This window comes from Aulonocara stuartgranti (assembly GCF_965226115.1).
Source record: "Aulonocara stuartgranti genome assembly, chromosome: 17".
Taxonomy (NCBI): domain Eukaryota; kingdom Metazoa; phylum Chordata; class Actinopteri; order Cichliformes; family Cichlidae; genus Aulonocara; species Aulonocara stuartgranti.
The window spans coordinates 27,604,512-27,628,316 of record NC_138953.1 but is presented as its reverse complement, the minus strand read 5'-3'; the positions used below and the strand labels follow the sequence as shown (position 1 = coordinate 27,628,316).

Below are 23,805 nucleotides of genomic sequence, written 5' to 3'. Positions count from 1 at the left end.
AGTCTGTTTTAGCTATTTTTGCTCAGGTAAACCTGATACAAGTCTGGAGGTAAAAGAGTTAGCTGTTGCCTCACCGCTACCACCATTACAAAATGTAACATGTTTACTTTAACAGCTTTTTCACATCTCTAATGTTTTTATACAATCATATTCCAAGTGTAGGACAATTTCCTCCTTTTCCTCCTGTGCCGCCCCTATTTAAATCTTAGGTAGAGCTCCTGCTGCCTATGTCTAGACAATAAAGTCTTTTATAAAACCTTAAGCCTAATATCTTCCTGCTTGGGATGGCAGGTGAAAGTATAATCAGCTGTTGTAGCCTGGCAACCCAGTTTCATAGATCATCCTTCAATCCAGACTGCCTCCAGCTGTTCTTTTTGTTTATCGCTATTTTTACTCATAAACTGTGTCAATCAACAATCACCCCAGTTTTTGTAATTTCCACTAAGCTTACACACTATAGTTCTCTTAAAAAGGTTTATTTTATTTTTTTTCACTTTTTGCCATTTAATAGGAATAAATAGAACAAAGTAGCATACCTTTTCATGGAAAGCCTAGTATTGCAAAAAAAAAAAAAAGAAGCCCAGCTAGAACTGCAAGAACAAAGTGAGTTGAAATGTGCACACCTTTTGTTTGATTTAAGTCTTCATGCTTGGTTTGGATACCCATGGATAAATATTTGCCAACATCACAGTGAAAAATATACAAATGCTTGCATTAGAACAATAAATTGATGTGTATCATGTCACATTTACTAAAATAACAGTTTTCCCTGCAATGTCTTTCTACTTTGAGTGGTTAACTTTAATTGCGGTTTGAGACACAAGGAAAATCTTTGTCTTCTGCAGTTGTTTTTGCAGTGAAACAGTGTAAAATCTTCTCCAGTACAATCTAGGTGAGTAAAATTGCTGAGTGTAATTATGTTATTTTTGTAGATAGTGCCAACAGTTGCATCAAGGTACTTTATAGTAAATATCCTATAATACCCTATAATATCCTATAATAATACAGAAAAAATGTGTATGTGCTTGTATCTGATTGTATGAGCAATGTAGGAGAAACAAAAACAAGACTTTCTGTGAAAAGCTGGGTGTAAAGTACCATCTAACCTCACCTTGCACCCTAGAAAATGTACCCCAAGGCATTTGAGCTGAAATGAGCCATAACTAATCATGTGTCCATCCCCCAGAGTTATGAGTAAAGAGCAAAACATCCATTTAAAGGTGGGGTGACATCAGCTTAACTGTCAATCGTTCAAGCATGACTTCATGTTCTATAAAAAAAGGAAAAAAATGGGGGGAAGACAAAAAGATGCAGAAAAAAAATGCTGGGCTGGCAAAAAGTAGGCAACACAGACTTCTGAAGGGACATCCCAGCTCGCACACAATCGTCCTCCCACCAACAACACACGCTCCATCTTCTCGGTTGCACCGGTGACCAAGGTGCAGCCTTGGGGGAAATCAAAAGAATAACAATACAAGAAACAGGGCTAGGCTGGGCTTTTGCTTCAGACCACTGAGACTGCAGACAATCATCAAAGCTAATCATTGGAGGAGCACAAGAACCAAAACTCACCTGGTCGAATGAAAAGCAGGTAAAGATGATTTTGGCTTTCATTTACAATGAGTCTGTTTGAGAGAGTAGTGGAAAGAGTTCAGAGAATTTGCAGATTTCTGATGAGATTGCTCTTTATCTTTGATATGGCTTCACTTTACTAACCTCTATTTAAAAACCTACACTTATTATCTCTTCTTATGATCATGATTGAGCTGGGCACTTTTTAAACCAATTTAAAGCCGTTTTACTAACACACTCACACCTAGAAAGGACTGAACCGCAAAGAAACAACTGTGGTACTTTTGAAGTTTCCAAATAAACATCTTGGAAAGTCGCATTTACTGCCAAACCTGTTTTTTTTTCACGTAACAATTACCCATAAAAACATTTTTTTTGTCCTTTGTGGACACAGAAAGTCATGCCAACTCTTCCAAATATTTCAAAGTCATGAAGAGGATTTCAACAAATGGAAATAATCATGCAAAACTCATACATTGCAAATAAAAGCCATTGTGTAATTAACATAGCTGGCTCTGACACAAAGCCCCTGGCAGGAAGCCCCTTAGTCTGTCAGGCAGATATTACCCAACATTTGTTTTTAGTAAATACAGTTTCCACTTTGCAGATCTATGAAGCCATGACTCATTAAAAACTAAAAACAAAATAACAATAGACGATCTCTTAACCTTTTAATACAGAGAGCATTTCTGAGACCTTAATGTGTTTAGCTTCTCTCTCTTTGGGGGATCCTGTAAAATAGCACATTCGTGTGTAAAATGAATGAATCAAATTGACTTTATCCCCATGTTGCTCATTGGCCATAGTAAAGTAGCACAGGGAAAGCATATTTAGAGTACAACATTAACAGACTGTGTTGCAAGTAAATCAATTTCAGTGTCTGCAGTGTGTGCAAACACAGTAGTCTGATAGAAATGCATCGAATTGGACAAATTGGACAGCTCAACATGCCATTATATGTCTTTTATCACAAGTAAAGGAGCCGCTTTTTGGCTAACCCAGTAAAGGCACTGCTAAGGCACTGAAATGTGTGCCCTTTCAGCTATTCTAGATAGCAACTTGTCTTTTATGCATAATTCCTCCGAATGTGCTTGGGACAAATGTCTGGCTGTTTAACTGATCGTAGAGGATCACAAACATGCGTTAAGGAATAATCACTGTGCACAGGTGCACATTGGAGCTCTAATGGGTTTGCATGGCTGATCATGGATGAGAGTTGCTCCTATCCTCACAAGTGAGCTGGGATTATCCTGTTGTATTCGAGGCTCTGCCGTCACTGCCAGAATTGAGCACAGTCTTATGCTCGCATGTTGAAAGGTCACCAATTCTGATGTAAGCGAGCTTCAGCAAAACATTTTGCAAGGCCAGCCTGCAGTAGAATCTCCTCAGCTTAAGCATGACTTCCCTCCCATAACCTCTCATGTCTTCCGGCAAGGTTTTGTACTTAAGCAGAGTGCGTCAGCTTTGTGCTTGATGCTTTAGCAGTAATGCAGAAAAACGTGCCTCCCCTCTTAATAATGTCAAATTTGCTCAGGAAAATCCTCATGTTTTAAAATTCAACTGGATTGTGGCATTTTCTATGAGTATCACCTTTTGCTCCTTCTCTATGGTAATTTCAAAGTATTGTCCGATTCCTGCAGGTTTTTTAGATAATGCTCTGTTCCATCCCAGTATTTTTGATTAAACTATGGATATTTCTATCTTAATAAAGGAGCATTATATTTCCTTGAAGTCTTATACTACTTGAATTATTCAGAATAAGTTAAACTGAGATTTATATCCCCAAGCAATTCCCTCCCACATTCTTTTTTTCTGCCATCTGTGCAGACAGGGTTGACAACTCTTGACTTTCTGTACTTATTTTAAACATTGATATGGAGGTGGAGATGATCATCTGTACATGACAAATATACTGAGCTGTATGTGTGTGTACTTTTTGTTTATCCCACTAACTGCATTCACATAGTGGACAACCAATGAATAAAATTAGCACAAAAGGTTGATTAAGGACTCTTAAAGTGGCATTAAATCAATTATACCAGCAATGGTTTTACATGTGGAAGTCAGCAAACTAAGGACAGGTATATTTGCATTCTAAGTGTGCCATGGCTCAGGTACTGAAAAGGCTTAGGACAGTACACATCTATTAAGGATTATGACCATTGATCCTGGGAGACTCTAGCTGGCCAAGAGAAGCTTTAACGTCATCCTGAGTGACAGGCTTGCACACCATGAATGAAAAAGCCAGCAGTACAAATAGAGGGACGTAAAAGCCATCCTCATCATTTGAGACCACACTTGATAGGACTCCACAAAAGGAAACTTTACGGGCTAAAGGTAAGATAGACTGGACTGCAAGGCAAAGACATGTATACTGTCTGAATTATAGGGTTGATGGTTGTTAGTTGTTAATCTTGCAGCTTTAGTAACTGGGTTTAAACTTTATAAAAGCATGAATTACATTGCTGCCAATGCACTAAGTATTCTACTCCAAAGCTAATTGACAAAGCTTTGGCTTTTCTACAGTGAAAAATGAGGGGCACATCTCCGAGCAGAGGTTATCCGCCTTTGTCTTTGAAGTGTGGCCATCTATGGAAAGCAACCCGAAATGAGTTCCAGACAAACATGGAGTGCATCAAGAATTTAAACAAGCACCAGATGGTAGCTGAGAGGAATCAAGTTGTGGCTTAGAAGATGAGTGGATAGAAGATGGCAAAGCTGACTTTGGATTTTTGTTTGTTCTTGTTTTCATTTATTTTTTACTTCTTACTTGCAGAGCTTTCAATCTATTGCTTTTCTGCAACATCACACCTTTAATCTTCCTTTACGCCTGTCAGGGGTTAGCACCATTTGCATGTTTAGTTGAATATGTTTTTATCTGCATGCATCACTGCATCAGATATGCAGACTGAAGCTGGCATGCATTGACACGTGGGAGAGCTTCTAGACTGACCTAATACAATTAAAGTTGACCTGGATTTGCTTCCGGTGTTTTGAGACTTAATTGGAAGGCAAGTAAACCCCCAGATGAGTGGACTACTTCTCAGCTGGCTGCTTGCCTTCATAAATGAATTAATGATGGAGTAGGTGGTGGGGACTAATTTGGGATTTATTTCAAACACTTAGTACACTAATCCAAATGTATTTGATGATAGCCATGATTTATATATTCTACCTGTTATTAGACATCTTACAAAGACCGTTGCTAGTAAAGGGGGTCAGAAGTTACTGCATTCTTAAGGCAGTGTGGAATAACTGCTCAACATTTTTTAAAGGAAAGACATTTGTCTGTAGGGCTTCCTGACTGTAATACTCTCTTCTTTTTTAAACATTTCTAACGCAGGCTGAGCAGCAAAATGGAACTTCTACTGAAGCTTCTCAGCATCTGGTGCCTGATTGGGCTAACTGTCAGCCAGGACATAACTTACGAGGAACATATTGCCCAGATTCAAGCCTGCCCTAAAGAGTGTCGCTGCCCAACGAACTTCCCTCGTGCTGTTTACTGTGACAATAAAAACTTGAAGAATATCCCTAAAATCCCTCCATACACATGGTACCTGTATCTGCAGAGCAATATGATTGAAGTGCTGTCAACAGATGCCTTGCAGAATGCCACCCAGCTGCGTTGGCTGAACCTTAACCGCAATAAAATCACTAGTGAAGGCGTGGAAGAAGGTGTCCTCAGTGCAATGACTCACCTGGTGCACCTGTACATGGACGATAACCTCTTGTCTTCAGTGCCATCACAACTCCCAGCCAGCCTGGAGCATTTACGTCTGTCTCGCAATCGAATCTCCAAGATCCCTGCAGGTGTCTTCGTCGGCCTGGATAAACTTACTCTTCTGGACCTCCAGGGTAACAAGCTGATGGATGACGCTGTGACTGAAGTCAGCCTAAAGGGTTTGAACAACCTGGTACAGATCAATCTAGCCAAGAACCAGCTGAGTACCATGCCTCTTGGGCTACCACCTTCTACCACCCAGCTTTTCCTTGATGGCAACAACATTGAGAAGATCCCAGCTGGCTACTTCAAAGGTTTGCCAAAAGTGGCATTTCTGAGGCTCAACCACAACAAGCTTGCCAGCAGTGGAGTCCCCAAAAATGTGTTTAACATCTCCAGCATTTTGGACTTGCAGCTGTCCCACAACCAGCTGACTGATGTTCCTCTCATTCCCTCAGGCCTTGAGCATCTTCACCTTGACCACAACAAGATCAAAAGTAAGCCTAGGTGTATTATTTTCTGCTTAATCAGAAATCAATTTAAGCTGGAATTACTTAAAGGAAAGTTCTTTAGAATTTTTCATTTGGAATCTATCCATTCTTATTACATTAACTCCCTTTTTTTTTAATTTACAGCTGTAAGCGGCTCAGGTGTCTGTCCCGTGTCTGTCGAAGATCTGGGCGATTCACTTAATGAAAGTGCTCCTCGACTCCGCTACCTCCGACTGGACGGCAATGAAATTCAACCACCAATTCCCAGAGATGTCATCATGTGTTTCCGTCTCCTTAGGTCTATTGTCATCTAAACAGAAAAACGAACATTGTTTCTTAGGCCAATTCTTATTTTCCACAAATGATGACTTGACCTTGAAGTTGATTTGGTAAATAAGAATTGTGAAGCCATACATATTTGCATGTTTGTAAAGTATCTGACATTAGTTGGCATGAACTTATTGTATTGTTGTGTCTTGGAAACAGCTTTTTTAGTTAAGTCTGAATAAGATCTAAAAGACACTACTGATGGGTTAGAAGCTTTAATTGTGGCTATTGACCGCTAGCTGTGCCTTATGCAGGTGTAAACAGCTGCATGAATACTTCTGAACCAAAATGTAACTGTACATGAATAGGAGGACAATATGTATTTATGGCATGTAAAAAGCTTGGAGACTAATTGTCATTATGCGATATTGAACAGAAGCTAAAGCTTCTAAATGCAAAATCAAAATACAACTTTTATTTTTTTTTTCTATGACTACTTTATATCTTTGGGCTTGAAGCCAAATAACTGGTCTTGTGTTCTTATAGGTGTGTGGTCTTGATTTTCTTCCGAAAATTACTCTATTCTAGAAATTTGCATATTTACTGTAGGTAATTTATTTTTATTTAATACTGGGGGAATAAAAGTGAAATCCTGTGAATATTCCTGGCCAACAGTCCTTAATGTTTTGCACACAACAATGTGAGAACTGTTTTTATAAAAAAAAAATACCAAGACACTTTTTAATTATGGCCATTTCTTTTTCTGAATAATTTGAGATAAGATGTCATTTGAATTGTCTTCAATTTAAATAAAACTTCTAAGAACAACTTTGTATCCTGGTGTTCCGTTTAACATAATATATCAAACACTTTGGATCACTATAACACTGAAACAGTAATAATAATATATCCGTGCAAGGGTTTTCATGCACAGATAAAGTAAACATGTATTATATTATCAACCCAGATAACAGAAACATTTGTCCCACAGGACTAGCAAATGTTGTGTATGTTGTGTGGGCCAGACATGACCCAGCTGTCACAACACATTTGACATGCAACCCATATAAGGTGGACTTGTTGTTGAAAAGAGACTCAATAGTCAGCACTATCCGTCAAGGACTGTGGCCATTAGAAAATTGCAGATGTGAGCCACATTTAGGCCAAACATATTTTACTTGGGTAGTGCATGTGGTGATTAAAACATAAAATAATTCAAGGGACTTGTGATCAATGAGTAAAAATAATAAAAGAACCAACCTTAGGAATCATTATACTTTGTTAAACAAACAGTTTAGGAACTTTGATTAGTATTTATAACCTTCAGAGGAGCCACGTCCAATGTCAGATACTGATGTGCTATTTGCAAAAATATAGTTATAGATTTTGCAGTTTGTATTTATTTTAATTTATTAGCATGTAGGTACCAGACTAGATAGGGCTATGTAAAGAGTAGGCTCCTAAATATGTTAGCATACTAACAGTGACAGTATTAAAGATGGACATACCAGATAATCTGAAATCCAGTTTTGCATCCTTTAACATTTCTGCTGTCGCCATCTTGATTGCAAGAAACCAAAAGTGGCTAAAGACACTATAACCGTGAAACCACTTGCTTACTGGCTAATAGCTAATGAACTCAAAGAGAAGCCTTTTTGCAATCAAAAGTATAGCCATGTGGTAGCCTCCAGAAAGGATGCAAGTTTAAATCACTTCAACAATGGCTTTGTTTATTGGACCAGAAAGCTATGTGGGAGAGAAGCAGGAAGTAGCGATTTCTAAGTTCCACTGCAGCAGAACATTCTGACACCCCCCAAGTCGGTGTTACAACTCAGAAAGTTGGGGCAGCCACGCCAGACTAGCTAAAATTGCAATGTATTGACCAGGTTCTACTCAAGAACGTGATATATGATTCATGAATTGCTATTTTCTTGCTTTTTCAACTTTGCAACTAGAATTTTCTCTTCTTTGGAGTGACATCTGCATAAGCTCAAGTCAGTTAGCTAATTCAGCAATATTTCAAACACAGTTGCAATAGCTAAGATATATATGGAAAGACTGACTCATCTAATTTGAATAAGGTAATATTTAAAAAGTGTCAGTTGCTTGTAAATGTGACTAAAACAGCTAGCTAATAGCATTATGGCTAGCAGCTAAAATTGTTAGCTAAAAGTAACAGTTGACTAAACAAGATTTGTTAGTTATACGTAATAAAGTTGCTAAATTTAGTACGTGAATACCTAATATAGTAAGACAATGGTTATGGGGAAAGATGAGACATCTCATTAATGAGGCGTTTTGCACAATGTATTTGTCATTGTTAGGAAGGTTAAGTCTGCTAGCATGAAAATAACAAAGGTTGACATGAAAGGAAAATGTTTCTTTTGCCTCATTCTGAGCCACATTATTATAGCAAGACATTAAGTGGAATAGGGAAATAACGAGTTTTTAATTCTTTCCTCATCAAAATGTCACCAAGGTTTACCAACCCCTGGATCCAACAGGGCTTTGAGGGTAAGTCAAATGAGAGAGATTAGGAACCACTCACATAAATGTTCTGACAGGAGATCAACTTCAACACTTTTTAGGGTACTGTCCCATGCTTCCTGTGTGATAAATCATTGTCTCAGGTATGATATTTTGGGTAAAAGTTCATTGTGTTCTTTCCTCTAAAGAGTGCTTGGCAGAACAAAAGCTGTGGATATAAATCCCAGCATATATGGCAGGTTAGAGGTTTGCCTGTCATTCATCATAAGGTCTAGAGCTACCTCCTGAGGGAGAAGTGGACAGGTTCAGACAAAACTATGGCCAAATAATGCTGACTTGCTCTCTGTGTTTGCATGTGTGTATGTGTCCCATATTTATTTTAACAAGGGACATTAATGAGCCAGGCTGTCTTTGCAATGTCAGTAGAATCCCCTTAAATCTACATCAGGACTTTAGAAGAATCACTTGCCTTGGGGGTCTGAACCCTGATCAGAATATTTTCCATCAGTTAAGACATCCATAGTTCTCCTACAACTAAAATCAGGCTTGTAGTTAAAGCAGACCACTGAGCAGCTGATGGTGCAAAGAGAAATTTGCTTCAACCCAAAAGGAGGACAGAGGCCTTCCTAAATCAGGGACTTCCTCTCAGCACTATGCTAACAGGGGCTTCTTACAGAGGTCCCATTGTGTATAAGGTCCCCGTGGATCCCCCTCATACATGAAAGCAACACATGCCAGAGTTTCACCTGAGGAAAACACAGGGAAATATTTCAATCTGACTGAGCCAACTTCTTAGAAAAATAATGCATATTCTTAAAAGGGATGGCCGGATATTTTGCCAGTGGTAGGCCTTTACTCTCTGTTTCTTTGTGTCTGATGTGTGCGTGTGTGTGCATGTGCGTGTATAGTGTGTGTAATGTTTGAGAGGGTTGTGCATGTGGTTGTACAGTGTGGGGTGGGTGCACTCTGAGTGACCAAAAGCAATCTGCTCTGGTCCAATCAGTCTCAGTGCCTACCTTCACACATAAGCGGCAGGGCACTCAGGTCTGCCAGAGCGCACAGACCTATACATACACACACGTCTACACACTTGTCAAATTCACACACACACACCTTTCACACACTTCACACACGCACCCTCCCTCTTCAAGGCACCCTGTGCGACCTCTCACCATTGGCCAAGTCCCGGAGCCCTCAGCATCTCCATCACGGCTGACGGGACCATTCGGGAAAGCAGGAGACGGAGGTAAGAGTTTTTGGTGCTATCTTCATCTTGCTGGTTGAATGGCTCTTTGGTGCAGAGGATTAGGCAGGAAGAGTTGCTCAGCTAAGCCTTCCAAAAACACTCCTATTCAGAGTTTTTAAAATGAGCTACAACACAAATAAGATGGTGTGGCAGGGGCTTTAATTTCTCTCCTGGGTTTACTTTTGAAGATATGCAGGTGCTTTCTAAGGGATTTTTTGGGGGGTCCATAATGTTTTACATGTTATTCAGTTGTGTTAGACAGGTGTTTCACAGTATCAAATTTAAGGCTTTTGATTTTTCCTTGTTTCTTCAAATGTCGTTACGTATTCCTGTAGTGTATGTATTTGTGAAAAATGACCTTAGTCTTTGAAATAACAGCAGGTGTTCATGAAAAAGTGCATAAATAGCACCTTTTCATAACATCTTTTGCTCAACTTCTGCAGAAAACGTCTTCTACTTTGCTGAGAATCTTAAATAATTGAAAACTTTCTGCAAATATTCTCCCTCAAAGTATAGTTACATACAAGTGCATACCATACTTTTCTCACTGCCTAGTCACCTGCTTTGATAGAGGATTTTTTCAATGCAAATTAAACCTTCTTGCAGTCCAAATAACCCAGATTGTTTTGCACCAACAGCCAAGTGGGCATCACTTATTTGCTTGTGGGTTTTGAGGGGAAAAGGCAGAATCACTGAATATCAGGAATGCCCAATGCAAAGCCAAGCATAACAGAGAAGTAGTCTGGAGGCTCCAGTCTTACATACATACAGTTTCCACACACTGTACACTGTGATGGCCTGAGTAAAAGCACACCTCTGTCTTTAGTATAGTTCGTTCAGTCTAGCTGTGCTGGATTGCGTAGCTCCATGACGGGCGGTTTGTTTAAATAGCAATGATAACCAGTCAGATCAAGTTATCTCAGCAGAGTGCACTAAGTTGATGTTGGAGGGACAACGAAGAGACTGATTTGCATATTAACTCTGTCCCTCTCATACTGACAAGGTTAGATTCATGACTTAAATAACCTAGGAAGCTGTTTTTTTGGTTTTATATCTGTCCTCATCCCAAAATAGTAGCAGCAGAGGTTTCTCAGTTTTCTCTCACTGAAAGATAGGTGTGTTAAAACAGAGTGTGCATCTGTGAGAGGATTGCGTCTTTCCAAGTGTGTGCATGAACGTGGATCTCTGTGTGTATGTGTGTGTGTGTTTGAGTGTCGCTGCTGCTGAATGAAGCTTTTCCTTGCAGCTGTAACTCGCTGCCATCCTGTCCACAAACCTCGGTGGAATTTGGAGTTTGAGTGCTGAGACAGGCAGCAACCGGCCCTCATAAAGGCCCTCTGTGAAGGGTGAGGGGTCGATTCAGCTTAGAAACCTGTCTCTCTCTCTCTCTCTCTCACACACACACACACACACACACACACACACACACACACACACACACACACACTTGTTGCTCTCTTGCTGCTCTCTTCTACTCAGTCCTTTCCTCGCTCTCTCCATCTAACCCTGAGGGCCAACATCTTGTCTACTATCTTCGTCAAATTCTTCTTCTTCTCTTCCCTTACGCTCCTTTCTCTGTGATAGCCTACAGGACTCTCTTTAATCTGTAAAAATATATCAGTTCCAATGTGACTACACCTGCTATTAGTGTTTCGAACATTGACACACTAGCATACTGACAAACGATTAAAGTCGTAAGCCCACTGTCTGTGGTGCCAGCTAATTAAGCACTAATTAGCATATGTTAATCTTATTAGTGCTTCCCACTTTAGAATAATACTTAAGAACTGACCAACCTTGGTGAACTAAGTAGACCTGTGCAGAAGATTATGAACAGCAGCTATCGTATCTAGGCCAGGGCTAATGATAAAAATTACACATACTAATTTTGATTTTCCACTTTTAGAGTATCCCATTATATGATCAAATATCCCCAAAATCTTTACTTCAGCCATAAATACCACAGGCTGAAAGTGAATTTCTAAAATTCTTTAGCCTTAATGAGACTAAACAAAATCCTCTCCTGGTTCATTATCAGATCAACTCTGACTTTTGACCTTTGACATACCACAGACGAGTACCTATTTAAGCCAAGATGGTTGCTCCATGGAAAAGAAAGCCTCTGGCTAAAGCAAAGCAGGAGGCCCTCATATTTTGATCCCCTGAGCTGTCTGCACCATGATAATGAATTCATTGACCTTACAGATGGAACCCAAAGTCAAGCTTTGGTGTGCAGCACTGTAGACTGGTTATCCTTCCAGTATCTCGAACTGGTTATGGAGTAAGGTTCAAAGGCATGCTCTGCTGTGCACCGACAGCATATGGAACTATATTTTACTACACACCATGTTCACATTACTCACAACAGATGTCTTTGTACTGTAAAAATGAACCAGTTTAAAAGGGTTTTATTTAAGGAAACCTCTTAAAATTTGCTGTCCACGTCTTTTTTCGTGTCATTTTTTACATTTTGCAAGTGACAATAAACTACTAAGTAAAAAAAGTCACCATGTGAATGTGTAATTTCCCTGTAATGTGCTATACTTCACATACGTCTGTAAAATCTTTTAATCACACATTCCCCACTGACTTTGTGACTCTGCCCTCATCAAGGTGGACTATGAGGATGATTGTGCGGCTTCTGTTCGGACTCTTCGTCCTCAAAGCGGCGGTGGCCAGCCCCAGATTTTCCCGGCAAGCGCACTTAGACACATACAGTAGCACTAACTATGATGACAATTTCAATTTGGAGAGTGACTATGAGGATGTCCTGACAATTGGTGAGCCTCAGGTAAGAAACACAATTTCTTTTTTGAGTTTATGCAAGAGAAAATGTATGTTTCAGGCTTTTAAACCCCTTCCAGACTCTTTTGCCTTTAATCATAAAAATAAATAGGTCACCTTAAACTTTTTACTCTAGAGCAACCGCTATAAAGGCATTTTCACAGACATGGAATTTATTTCATTTAGCAGCATGTGGTCTGTTGAATTTATTGCCGATTCTCAAAAACATTTAGAAGACACATGTCCTCTAGTCTGTGTGTAAAGATTGTGCGACAAATTTTATGCTGATTGATTACTGAAAAAACTTGAGAAGATAGACAGAAAATATGAATCATATTTTATCACATCAACATGACAGACAGCTGATGTTTTAAAATATAAAGGCTGCTGGGACAATTTGATTTGAGGTCACCAGGTTCACTGAGCACAGAGGGAACCGGCTGCTGTCCAGGAGCCACTGGGAAGCTAAATGTTTTCCAGATTTATGCGTCCAAAATAATTTTAGACATTGCAGCCACCAGTTTTACTTACATATTACTGATGTCCAACTGCAGCTGATGCACTTTGAACTGTTGACTGTTTTGCTTATTGTGTAGAAGCTGATTTCAACCTTATTTTATGTTTGCCTTTTCAAGCAGATACATGTAAGTAACAGGTAGAGGGAAAGGGCAAACACAGCTAAAGCTTTATCTGCTTCCAACAGATCTTCATACAGATTTCGCAGGTGCATGTCAGTCCTCTGGAGGCTAGACAGCTGGAATCTTTACTAAAAGCAGTGACTAGATGACCTTCAGTAACGAGAAAACCCCTAGGTGTTTTCTCGTTACTGGAAGTTTCTATGCAGGAGAGCGGCTTTTAAAGATGAATGGAGATCGGTAATGGCTACAAAGGAAAGACGTGAATTCAAGAAGTGCCCTTCAAATCTCATATCACAGCTCAAGCTGAGAGTGATGTGGCAAGCCTTGCAGACACAGTGGGATTGAAAGCTATAGCCAGAATTCATGTCAATTTATTGTTCTTTGTGACAAGGAAATTAGTCCAAGGCAGTGTCAAAATGACATCAGATTTTCAGCTGGCTCCCTCTGAGCCAGTGACTTAAATCAAACCTGATGTGAACTGCACTTACAAAACTGCTCTTATCTAAGGTCTGCTCCACAATCCAGCTTATGAAAAGTTTTTTGTCATCCACCTCCATAGAAACTAGTGCCACCCAAGCTTTTTAGCCTTAATCAACTTCACTGGCATATTTTATGTGTAGTTTTACAGCTCAGAGTTACATTTGGAGCTGCTGGGTGTGAGAATGTTTTCATGTGTTGTAAGAGAATGGCTTTGATAATGTCTGCGTTTAATAAAATCGGAAATTACTCAGCAAGTTTCAAGAGGTTTTGTGGAAGTCTGTGTGGGTCGGAAGAGGAGAAGCAGTACAAAGTGCATTTAGAGTAACTAGAATCTTTTTTCATGCTGTCCACGCTGAATAAACATAACGCTTTGACTCATAATTGCAGTTTTTAAGGGTCTCTCATTTAGTTTTGTTGAGAGGGCAGATCATCTGAGAGAGCGCTCTTCTAAAAAGAGTGAAGATTTAGGAGAGGTTTTTGTATTTTTCACACAAACATCAGATCTCATGGGAGAAATGGAGCGATGATGAGCTCCATGCCTCTGGAATGCTGAGTCTTTACTTTCCACGGCCAGCTCTCGTTTGGTATTTCTCTCCTTTCTCCTCGGGGCTTGTCTCTTTTGAGAGAACTAAAGGCTCATCTACTTTGTTATCCAAGCCAATCTTGTTCAGTCTGCTGCATTCAAATACTCTGGACATGCTTTAATCACCAACTTTGGATTCATGCAGGCACATTAGTTTCATCATGATCTTCAGTCTGCCTCTTATCTATTTTCTCTTGAGTTTTATAACATCTTAGGAGCTGGATGGTTCACTTAATTAGAGATTCTATTTATTTGTTTTGTTTTTTGTTACCATCCAGAGGTTGGATGTAAGTTTTGAACAATGGTAAATGACACATAACTGTTCAGAGTGTAAAGAAAATATGACTTATTGCTTTCATGTTTCATGTAAGGTAAGAAGACCAATGCCAGGCTAAAGCTTAACCGATTTAAGCTTTTTTGGCTATTGTCATATATTTTTTTAAAAACCATGGAACATCCTGGAATATGGAAACAACATAGTGAGCAACATTTTCTCATTGACATCTAAACAATCAGACCTCTTTTGGCAGCCAAAGGTTTGACCCCCGCTGGCCATTAGAAGCAAAGCAGGTTTAATTGAATTTTTGAATGCACTACCTTGCACAACCTGTGTTCTCTCCACGTTTCAGACCCCATGTCCATCTTTAATTTACAGTCTATGTGGCGCTGCCAGCAGCTTGTCAGGGCAAAGACGACAATCGGAAGAGTAATAGATGGCATAGATAGCATAGCTCTGTCCAAAAGTAGGACAGTTTTACCAACCTGCACTCTAGAAGTAACTATATGAAAAATGATTGATTCAAAAAGTGTAACTAAGATGGAGTATTATCTAAGCTTTGGAGAATAATCCAATTTCCCAGAATGTGACTCTGCTCCTTTAATAGACATTCTGCATGTAGACGGTGTGCTATCTTTTTCACTCAGCAAGAGTTTAAGTGAGTTTAACTCATGTGGCTTTTCGAAGGACTAGATATTACATACATACATACATGCTGCACCCCATATGACTAAGAGCCTATGGCTGGTGTCTATGGAGTTTTCAGTACTTTTCCAAACTGCTCACTTATTTTGTGTCGATAAGCTGGAGGACATTGGTGAAATTTGTTTGGAAAGATTTCATCTGACTCTCAAACATGTTTTACTTGCCTATGAATATATTCATATATACTAATATAACAGTAATACCCTTAATTTTGGCTTGGTCGGTAATTTTATACATTTTGGTTTTGGCTTAACGCTCCACATTTCTCCTTTCACATCCCTTATTCCCCAAAATCCAGGATTTCAGAAACTTTTTTTCAGTGTTGTTTGTTACCCCCTCTTTCCCCTCGGGTGTATATGTTTGGGGGAAGGGGGGGGGGGGGGGCAGCAGTTAGATTTTTCAGTGCAAGACGTTTTAAAGGCCTACCTCATTGTAGTATCCTCAGCTTTTTCTCAGGAAAACTTTAAAATGCAAAATATATGAATGAATAGCTTTTCATTGGTACAAGCCTTTTTTTCCTCAGTTACATTTCAGGTAGTTAATTATTCTCAATAATTTGACTGCATTCACTTGACATACATTTCCTTTGATGCCTCTTAGCTTACAGATATCTGATTACTCTGGTTAAAACTAGATAAAAAGGCTGAGAAATGGATCTGTGCAGCTACCATGTGAGTCTTGGTTCCACAAGGACCATTCCCTTTTTGAAGGACTGACTCAGCCTTGAGGGGCGTTATACAGTGTCAGGTACTACCTGTGTGAAGTGTGTGGGAGTTCACTGCCCTCATCTGGAGAAGAATAGAACTGCAGGTTTCTTGAGCTGTCAGAAGAGCAACTGCAAAGACTGTAAATATAATTAAAATAGCAAATGGCTATACCCGAAGCCTTTAATGAAGGAACCAAAAGGCACAGCTGTGTATAAAGCTTTCTTGGTTTGGCAGAGCTGTCTCATTTTTATAATTTCCCCAATTAAAATTGCCTGTTTGATCAACAAAGGTGCTAAGTCTTGATTTACAAAGTAATTTGGTATTGTGAAACTTGTGACATTTTCAGAGTTGTCGCTGCATGTTCCTTTTACAGTCTTTAAGCTGCCCAGTGTGCTGGATTATGTAAAATATGCAGTGCCTTTTTACTATAGAAAAAAATACTGTAATATTTACTGTGATGTAGTATCGCTGCTTTACTGGTCACTTACTAGCAGATATAAAACAGAGTTCTTGGCTGAATCTCTATAAAGTCTGAGCAAAGGTTATTTTGCATTTTACAAACTGGACAGCACTGGATGTTTTTTAGTTTTTTTATGAATCTGAGCTAGATAAATAGTGCACGCTCTGCAGTGGATAGTTTCTTCAGCACAATTTGCTGCCATCTAGTGGTTAAAATTTAAGGTTATGAATCAAAAAATACTTTCCTGTTTATGGAGATCTTTGTTGGTGTCTTTTCTTAAATCTTTGGATCATTATTTTTTTGTCTGCTCAACCTCTCCTCTAAGTTTCACAGAATTCGACACTGCTGTCTTTACGCAGTCTTGTTAACAAACAGGCAAACAAACAGCAATTATCAGGTGCCTGTGCGCTGACTCTGAGCTTAGCACAGGAGTACTAAATGTGAAAGTAACTGGGAAAAATATGAGTGCTGAGATAGTAAACAGAGCAGGGTTTGCACATCACCAGTGCTGAGGCATATTTTGTATGCCAAAATGCCAAGTACAGTTAGGTCCTTGATTTGTCCACAACAGTTGTAGTTTTGCCTCTTTACACGGCCACAGTGGAATTTAAAACAAACAGTCAATATCTGATTGCAGTCCAGACTTTCAGCTTCTTTTCAGTAGGTTTTAGGAAAATTTTTCATTTAAATTTTATGAATTGCAGCTGTTGCTATGCATAGTTTTCATAGATAGGCTCAGAAATCATTAGAAAATTAACTGATATGTGACAAATGAAGAAGAAAAATAAACATGATCAAGAAAGAGAGAAACAGCTCATGATCCAAATATTACCATATTATGTTTCAAACATGGCAGAGGCAATCTTATGCCATGGGCCACTGGTTTGTATTGATGATGTGGCTGCTAATAGAAGTAGCAGGATGAATTATGAGATGTAAAGGACCATACTCATTGCACATATTCAGACAAATCCCTCAAAACTGGTTAGACAGTGCTTCAAAATAGACGAAGCCTCAAAGCATAATTCAAACCAAGAGTTTTCCGAGGCAAAGAAATGGGATATTTTTCAATTTTTCAGTCAGTCATCTTATTTCAAACGAACACGGTATGCGTTTCAGTTAATAAATACAAAACTGAGTGAAGAAAACCCCACAAACAAGCAGCGACTAAAAGTGGATGAAAAGGGGCCTGTAGATAATCTCATGGGAGGAAACTGCAAATGATTTTCATCCAAGCATTCAAAACTATTTTTAAATTTAAAATGATGTATCTTCTGTCAATTATATAACTATGCATAAGGTGACTGTAAAATTCCTGCACAGTTAATATAAACTTTCTGTTAAACCCCCTGAATTAAAGTTGTCACATATTGATTGTTTGATTTAAACTCCAACAGCTGATGTAAAGAGGCAAAATCAGAAAAAATTTGTCTAACAGCACTACACAGTTTTGTCCCCATGCAAGTTTTTGTCACATAGAGCCATAAAAAAGTAACTTTTCTAATGCTTTATTTCATCTTTTATCATGTTTATTTTAAAATGCAGTTCTCATATATTTTTAACTCACTGCTGTTGTCTTTCCCTCAGATAGAGATTGGAACACTGCCCCCACCTGAATATGAGGGCTCACTGGAAACACAGAACGAAGTGGAGCAGCCGAAGGAAGAAGAAGAGTTGCCTCTAAAACCCCAGCTAGTCCCTCAGGGTTCGGGAGGATCTGGGGTTCTCATGGGCCTAGACACACAAAAAGGTCTGAAAAAAGGAGAAAAAGTCTTTATCATAGAACTACTTCATGAGTAAGTTCAGTAAATATGAAAGAGAAAGGGTCTTGTCCAGCATTGGGCCGTTGGATGTGTGAAAGCAGCATTACTTAACTTAGAAAGAAGGCACTAATCTTTCCTCGAAACACATCATCCTCATCGTCTACCTGTGATAATCAGTTCCATGTGCATGTCATCCATTTAACTTGCAGTCAGTGGTTAAATGTGCCCATTTGTCATCTATTGTTGCATGTAATCATCATCATTGTGAACTGTGTTAATCTCATCTATCTGTTCATTAATACCTAATCTTGTCTCTAACAAGAGGTGGAGCTTCGTCTGACACCCACTGATAGACCTCGTATCATTCAGGATTTCTGGATCTCTGTAGAGTCTGGGGCCTCTGGGGCCTCTGGAGCTTCTGGGGTCTCTGGGGCCTTTGGAGCTTCTGGAACTTCTGGGGCCTCTGGGGCTTCTGGGGCTTCCGGAGCTTCAGGGTCTGGAGGCTCAGGAGAGATTCTGGTCTCTAGCGCCTCAGGAGGCTCTGGAGGCTCTGGAGACATTGTGCTGATCTCCGGAACCTCAGAGGAGCTCCACATCTCGGGAGAATCCAGCCAATCATTGATATCTGGCAGTCTCTTGATATCTGGGGATCTCTTGGGATCCGGAGATTTCATGGGATCTGCTATTTCTGGAACCTCGGCCGATTTTGCCTCTGGAGGTTCTGGAATTTCCACTGAACTCCATTTGGGTTCTGGAGGGTCAGGAGACCAGTCTGGCTTTGAGGTATCCGGAGATCTTTTGAGCTCAGGGGCTTCTGGAATATCTGGGGTTTCTGGGGACTTTGAGTCCGGGGACCAAAGGATAACATTTATATCTGGAGGTTAGTATCGTTGCACCATATTAGTATCTAACTTGTCATTCTTTGTGGGATTTATGTTGATTGTCCTAAATTTCATTTAACTGCTTTGCTTTTTAATGTAGTTAAATGTTGTTCATAATTATTTGTGCTACTGGACTTTTTTACTCATAATCACTTTCTTTCTAACATTTTATCTCTCAAGAGTGATTGATTGGTTAATGGGTTGATTCATTGTCCATCTTACCTTTCACCTCCCAACGTTACCACTCCTAACACCAAACATTGGCTCTAACAAGAGGAGGAGCTGCCAATCACTCCAGACATTATTGCCCAGGAGACACTAGGTACTTCTGGGGAGTTCTCAGGAATCCCAGAGGTTTCGGGAGATGATGGAGTCTCTGGAGAAGTATCCGGAATCTCTGGGATTTCTAGTGTCTCTGCATCTGGAGAAACTGAGGTCCCTGTAACTCTGCTCCCCACCACTTTTGAAGGTCAGTACCAAATCTAGACTTGGGGAAGACAGGCAGTACTAAAGGCTATGTCTCACATTATCAGCAGTCTCCGAAAGTTGATTCTGTTCATCTGGACTTAGCGTTTTGTGGGAGAAACGTTTCGTCACTCATCCAAGTGACTTCTCCAGTCTTCGAAACGTTTCTCCCACTAAACGCTTCGTCCAGATGAACAGAATCAACTTTTGGAGATTTACTTTCCTGGATGATTGAAAATGCATCAAGACATTATCAGCATTGTTTTTAGGAAAAGGATAATTATTAGGGCTCAGAACCCCAAAGCAGAACAGAAACAACAAGGATATAAAAGTTTACTTTAATAAAAAATGTTCAAGGTTCCCATAAACTATGCAAGGTTAAAAAAATGGGCACAGTTGTGCAGAATGGGAAAATCGATTATAGAAATACTTCCTGTGGCTTTCCCTGAACGTTCTTTCCTTCATAGCTTAGTATCCCACCATAGAAGCCATCTGAATTTGTTTCTGTCGGTTTGTTCTTTACTAACACCCACACTGTTTGCGACCACTCTGCAAATCATATTTCATGTTATTAACATCAGAGTCTTATTTTCATTTGTCATTTAAAGTCATAAACTCTTGCTTAACACTGCTAAAACACTGCGGCAAACCATGGGCTACTGTTTGCCAGATGTCTTGTCCCATGTCTATGATCTAACCTTTATTTTTAACACCTAATCTTGTCTCTAACAAGAGGAGAAGCTGCTTCCACCTACAACACAAAGCCCTCAAGAGGGTGCTGGCACTGTAGAAGGGTCAGTGAGCTCTGAGCTGCCAGAGCCCAGTGAGCCTGATGAGCCAGACAAGCCTGAAGAGCCTGTGGTTGACAGACGAGGTCAGTATAGAACAGATGGGAATGTTATATAAAACCTATATCCCCTTTGGACTTGGAAAGTTCTGGTGTGCTTGGACCTGATTTTTATTAACTTTGACCTGTGGATGGTTGTCTCTGGAGGATTCGGGACTTTTTAACAAGCTACTATGGCATGTCTTCCTTTTTCTGTTTTCCTTCTTCTTGTCCATGTATTCCAGGTATGCCCATTTGCTTGCTGTGCACATGCCTTGGTGGTTCAGTCTACTGCGATGACTTGAATCTGGATAGTGTGCCCCCTCTCCCCAAAGACACCACTCACTTCTATGCTCGCTACAACAGAATCAAAAAGATCAACAAGTCTGACTTTGCCTCCATGAGTATGTTTCCATTTTGAATAAAAACACATCACTATTAGTTCAGAACCATACGCAAACTTAAATGCAAGCTTAATTTTTCTTCCGATGTGTTTTCCCACCTTCCTTCAGACAAACTGAAGAGGATTGACCTGACCCACAACGAGATAACATCCATTGAGGACAGAGCTTTTATGGGTCTGCCTGAACTGGAGGAGGTGGTGATTCGAGAAAATCACATCTCCCAGCTGCCGTCTTTCCCAGAGACTATGACCCTGATTGATGCCAGCCACAATAACGTTGGCTCAAAGGGTATTCATAGAGAGGCATTCAAAGTACGTACACCTCTTTTACTTACAGTTGGACTCGCACATATCAAGTAAAACTGTGTGTATTTGCTCACGACAAGAAATTAAAATAACATTTTCTTAGTCATTTGGAAGTCATCGATGACCTGGATGACTGAGAACCTTCACAGACATAGTCATTTGGAAGGAGCAATAGTTTGTCAGCCACACATGTATTATCTCAGCTGAATGCAGGAAACTGTGTTTTTGGATGGAAACAGAATAAAAGGAAAGTAGCAGGATAAGAGTACAACTAAATTAGCAAAATTCTAATGTTAAGCCAGTGTTTGAAATCCAGTATTGTCATGAGTGCCTTAAAATGTCTTTCACAAAGGTAATATCTAAGGTTCTTTGCCATTAATGATTATCTTTCCTTACATTAAACAGGATATGACTGGCCTGCTGTACCTGTACCTAACAGACAACCACATTGATTATATCCCAGTGCCTCTACCAGACACCCTGCGGTCTCTGCACCTACAGGTATATCCTCTGGCCAAACCATAAAATCCATCCATCCATCCATCCTCTTCTCTAATTCAGCAGTTTTAACTCGCTGCTTCTGCATTTTGACTTTGTTCATGCTCTTGTTGTTTATTTCAAGTAATATTTATCTAATTTTAGGACCTGATCCCAGTGTAGTGTAGCTCAATGACAACAAATCACATCTTTCTATTTTTAGTTCTATTTCTATTATCTTTATTATAATTGTTAGCTTTAATATGCATAAAGATTTTATCTTAGTTAAGGGAATTATTGACCGTTTAAAAAACTCTGTTTACGACATTTTCCCATTTCGCATTATTAAGGAGGGATTTAATGTAATTGGGCCTAGTATATTATCACTAATCAATCATTCTTTGTCACTGGGTTGTGTTCCGGCTGCCTTTAAACATGCCGTAGTGAAACCTGTTCTTAAAAAGCGTTCCCTAGATCACTCAAACCTCGCTAATTACAGACCTATCTCCCAACTTCCGTTCCTGTCAAAAATCCTTGATAGTCCTATCACAACTTCAGACCTATCTGAATGCGAATAACATCTGGGATCAATTCCAATCTGGGTTTAAACTGTGCCATAGTACGGAAACGGCACTCTTGAGGGTCTTCGATGATCTTCTTTTAATTACTGACTCTGGGCGCACCGTGGTCTTAGTTTTGTTGGACCTGTCCTCTGCTTTTGATCTGGTGGAACATAATATCCTCTTAATGAGGCTTGGACATCTGGTTGGCATTACGAGTATGGCCCTTAGTTGGTTTAAATCTTACTTATCAGAGAGGTCCTTCTCTTTCACGATGGGTACCTACTCCTCTTCCATTGCCCCCGTTACCTGTGGTGTCCCTCAGGGGTCTGTGCTGGGTCTCTATGTTACCTCTTGGTCGTATTATTGAAAAGTACAAACTCTCTTATCATTGCTATGCAGATGTTATTCAAATTTATTTTGAATTGACTGAGGATGATACTTCATCGATGCTTCGCTTCTTCCATTGTATAAGACAAGTTAAATACTGGCTGCAGAGCAATTCCCTTATCCTTAATGACAAGACAACGGAAATTGTAATCTTTGACAGTCATACCCCTAGAGCCCATCTAACTGGTGTCCTCGGGCCCTTCACTGATTATCGTTCCGACTCTGCGAGTAATTTGGGTGTTTACCTGGACGGCTCCTTTAAGCTTGTAGAGCATGTGTCCTCTGTTATTAAATCTTGTTTCTATCAACTTCGTTTAATTTCTAAGGCCAAGCCAAACTTACAACGTGAGGATCTAGAAAGGCTTATCCATGCCTTTGTCACATCCAGGTTAGACTATTGCAACTCCCTATACACTGGGCTTCATTCTACCCTTCTTCATAGACTGCAACTCGTCCAAAACGCCACGGCTCGCCTTCTAACTGGTACTCATAGGTTTGAGTCTGTCACCCCAATTCTCACTGGCCTCCACTGGCTTCCAATTAAATACCGCATTGATTTCAAAATCCTACTGCTTACTTATAAAATGATAAATAATATCGCACCTAGCTACCTTATTGATCTCCTTAGCGTGTATACTCCCAGTAGAACACTGAGATCGTCTGACCAATTGCTTTTGGTGCAACCTAGGTCACGGCTGAAAACTTGTTTTTATCGTTAAGTCTTGCTTGCTTATGTGCGTACTTGTGTACTTGTATGCTCGGTTAATCAATGCCTCCCAGCTGCTAGCTTATCTGCCTTTGTACTTTACTACTGTTTGATTGGATTATGTGAAGCACTGTGGCTACCTGTTGTTTTAAATGTGCTATACAAATAAAGTTGTATTGTATTGTTTCAGCGTAACAATATTCAAATGATGCACGAGGACACGTTCTGCAACCTCCAAGATTTCAGCTACATCAGAAGAGCACTGGAGGACATCCGTCTGGACGGCAACCCCATCAACCTCAGCAGAACCCCACAGGCATACATCTGCCTGCCCCGTATACCCATCGGGGATCTCATTTAACCACACAAATATAACCACACGCACACATATTTGTACATATTAACAGCCCACATACGATTCATTCACTCGTCAATCCAAAATCTCATTTACAACAGTGCCTTACCAATAAACTGTCATACATGCTGCTGGATATAACACCATTTAGATTAATTATCAGCCTTAAAAAACAGAAATTAGTGAGTGTAATTCTGCTGACCAAGCACATATTCACTGCTCTACTCCATCTTCATCCCGTTGTTCGGATATTTA

The 23,805-nt window shown here is 39.8% G+C and overlaps 2 protein-coding genes across 7 annotated transcripts; both read left to right on the top strand.

The window, feature by feature from the left end:
• Positions 1-1,418: 1,418 nt before the first annotated feature.
• Positions 1,419-6,879, top strand: kera (keratocan). Of its 2 annotated transcripts, none has more exons than XM_082511373.1 (3): positions 1,419-1,591; positions 4,916-5,790; positions 5,929-6,879. In XM_082511373.1, exons 1-3 carry the CDS (start codon positions 1,581-1,583, stop codon positions 6,096-6,098), a joined length of 1,056 nt encoding a protein of 351 aa, XP_082367499.1. In that variant the 5' UTR covers positions 1,419-1,580; the 3' UTR covers positions 6,099-6,879. The 2 variants fall into 2 exon arrangements, with proteins under 2 accessions (XP_082367499.1, XP_082367500.1); XM_082511374.1 differs by lacking the exon at positions 1,419-1,591 and adding an exon at positions 3,805-3,909.
• A 917-nt stretch (positions 6,880-7,796) lies between these two features.
• epyc (epiphycan) lies at positions 7,797-23,792 on the top strand. 5 transcript variants are annotated; one of them, XM_082510768.1, is made up of 12 exons: positions 7,797-8,132; positions 8,531-8,565; positions 9,690-9,784; positions 12,398-12,575; positions 18,006-18,168; positions 18,504-19,061; positions 19,337-19,531; positions 20,261-20,401; positions 20,599-20,757; positions 20,866-21,068; positions 21,468-21,563; positions 23,386-23,792. In XM_082510768.1, exons 4-12 carry the CDS (start codon positions 12,405-12,407, stop codon positions 23,554-23,556), a joined length of 1,857 nt encoding a protein of 618 aa, XP_082366894.1. In that variant the 5' UTR covers positions 7,797-8,132; positions 8,531-8,565; positions 9,690-9,784; positions 12,398-12,404; the 3' UTR covers positions 23,557-23,792. The 5 variants fall into 5 exon arrangements, with proteins under 5 accessions (XP_082366894.1, XP_082366895.1, XP_082366897.1 ...); XM_082510769.1 differs by lacking the exons at positions 7,797-8,132; positions 8,531-8,565; positions 9,690-9,784 and adding an exon at positions 10,214-11,130; XM_082510771.1 differs by lacking the exons at positions 7,797-8,132; positions 8,531-8,565; positions 9,690-9,784 and having other exon boundaries at positions 12,493-12,575; positions 18,010-18,168.
• The last annotated feature ends 13 nt before the right edge of the window (positions 23,793-23,805 follow it).

Coding starts and splice junctions, on each gene's coding strand:
- kera (XM_082511373.1), top strand. Junction 5,791..5,928: donor TGACCACAACAAGATCAAAA/GTAAGCCTAGGT, acceptor TTTAATTTACAG/CTGTAAGCGGCTCAGGTGTC.
- epyc (XM_082510768.1), top strand. CDS start 12,405: ATGAGGATGATTGTGCGGCTTCTGTTCGGACTCTTCGTCCTCAAAGCG. Junction 12,576..18,005: donor TGACAATTGGTGAGCCTCAG/GTAAGAAACACA, acceptor TCTTTCCCTCAG/ATAGAGATTGGAACACTGCC. Junction 21,564..23,385: donor TGCGGTCTCTGCACCTACAG/GTATATCCTCTG, acceptor GTATTGTTTCAG/CGTAACAATATTCAAATGAT.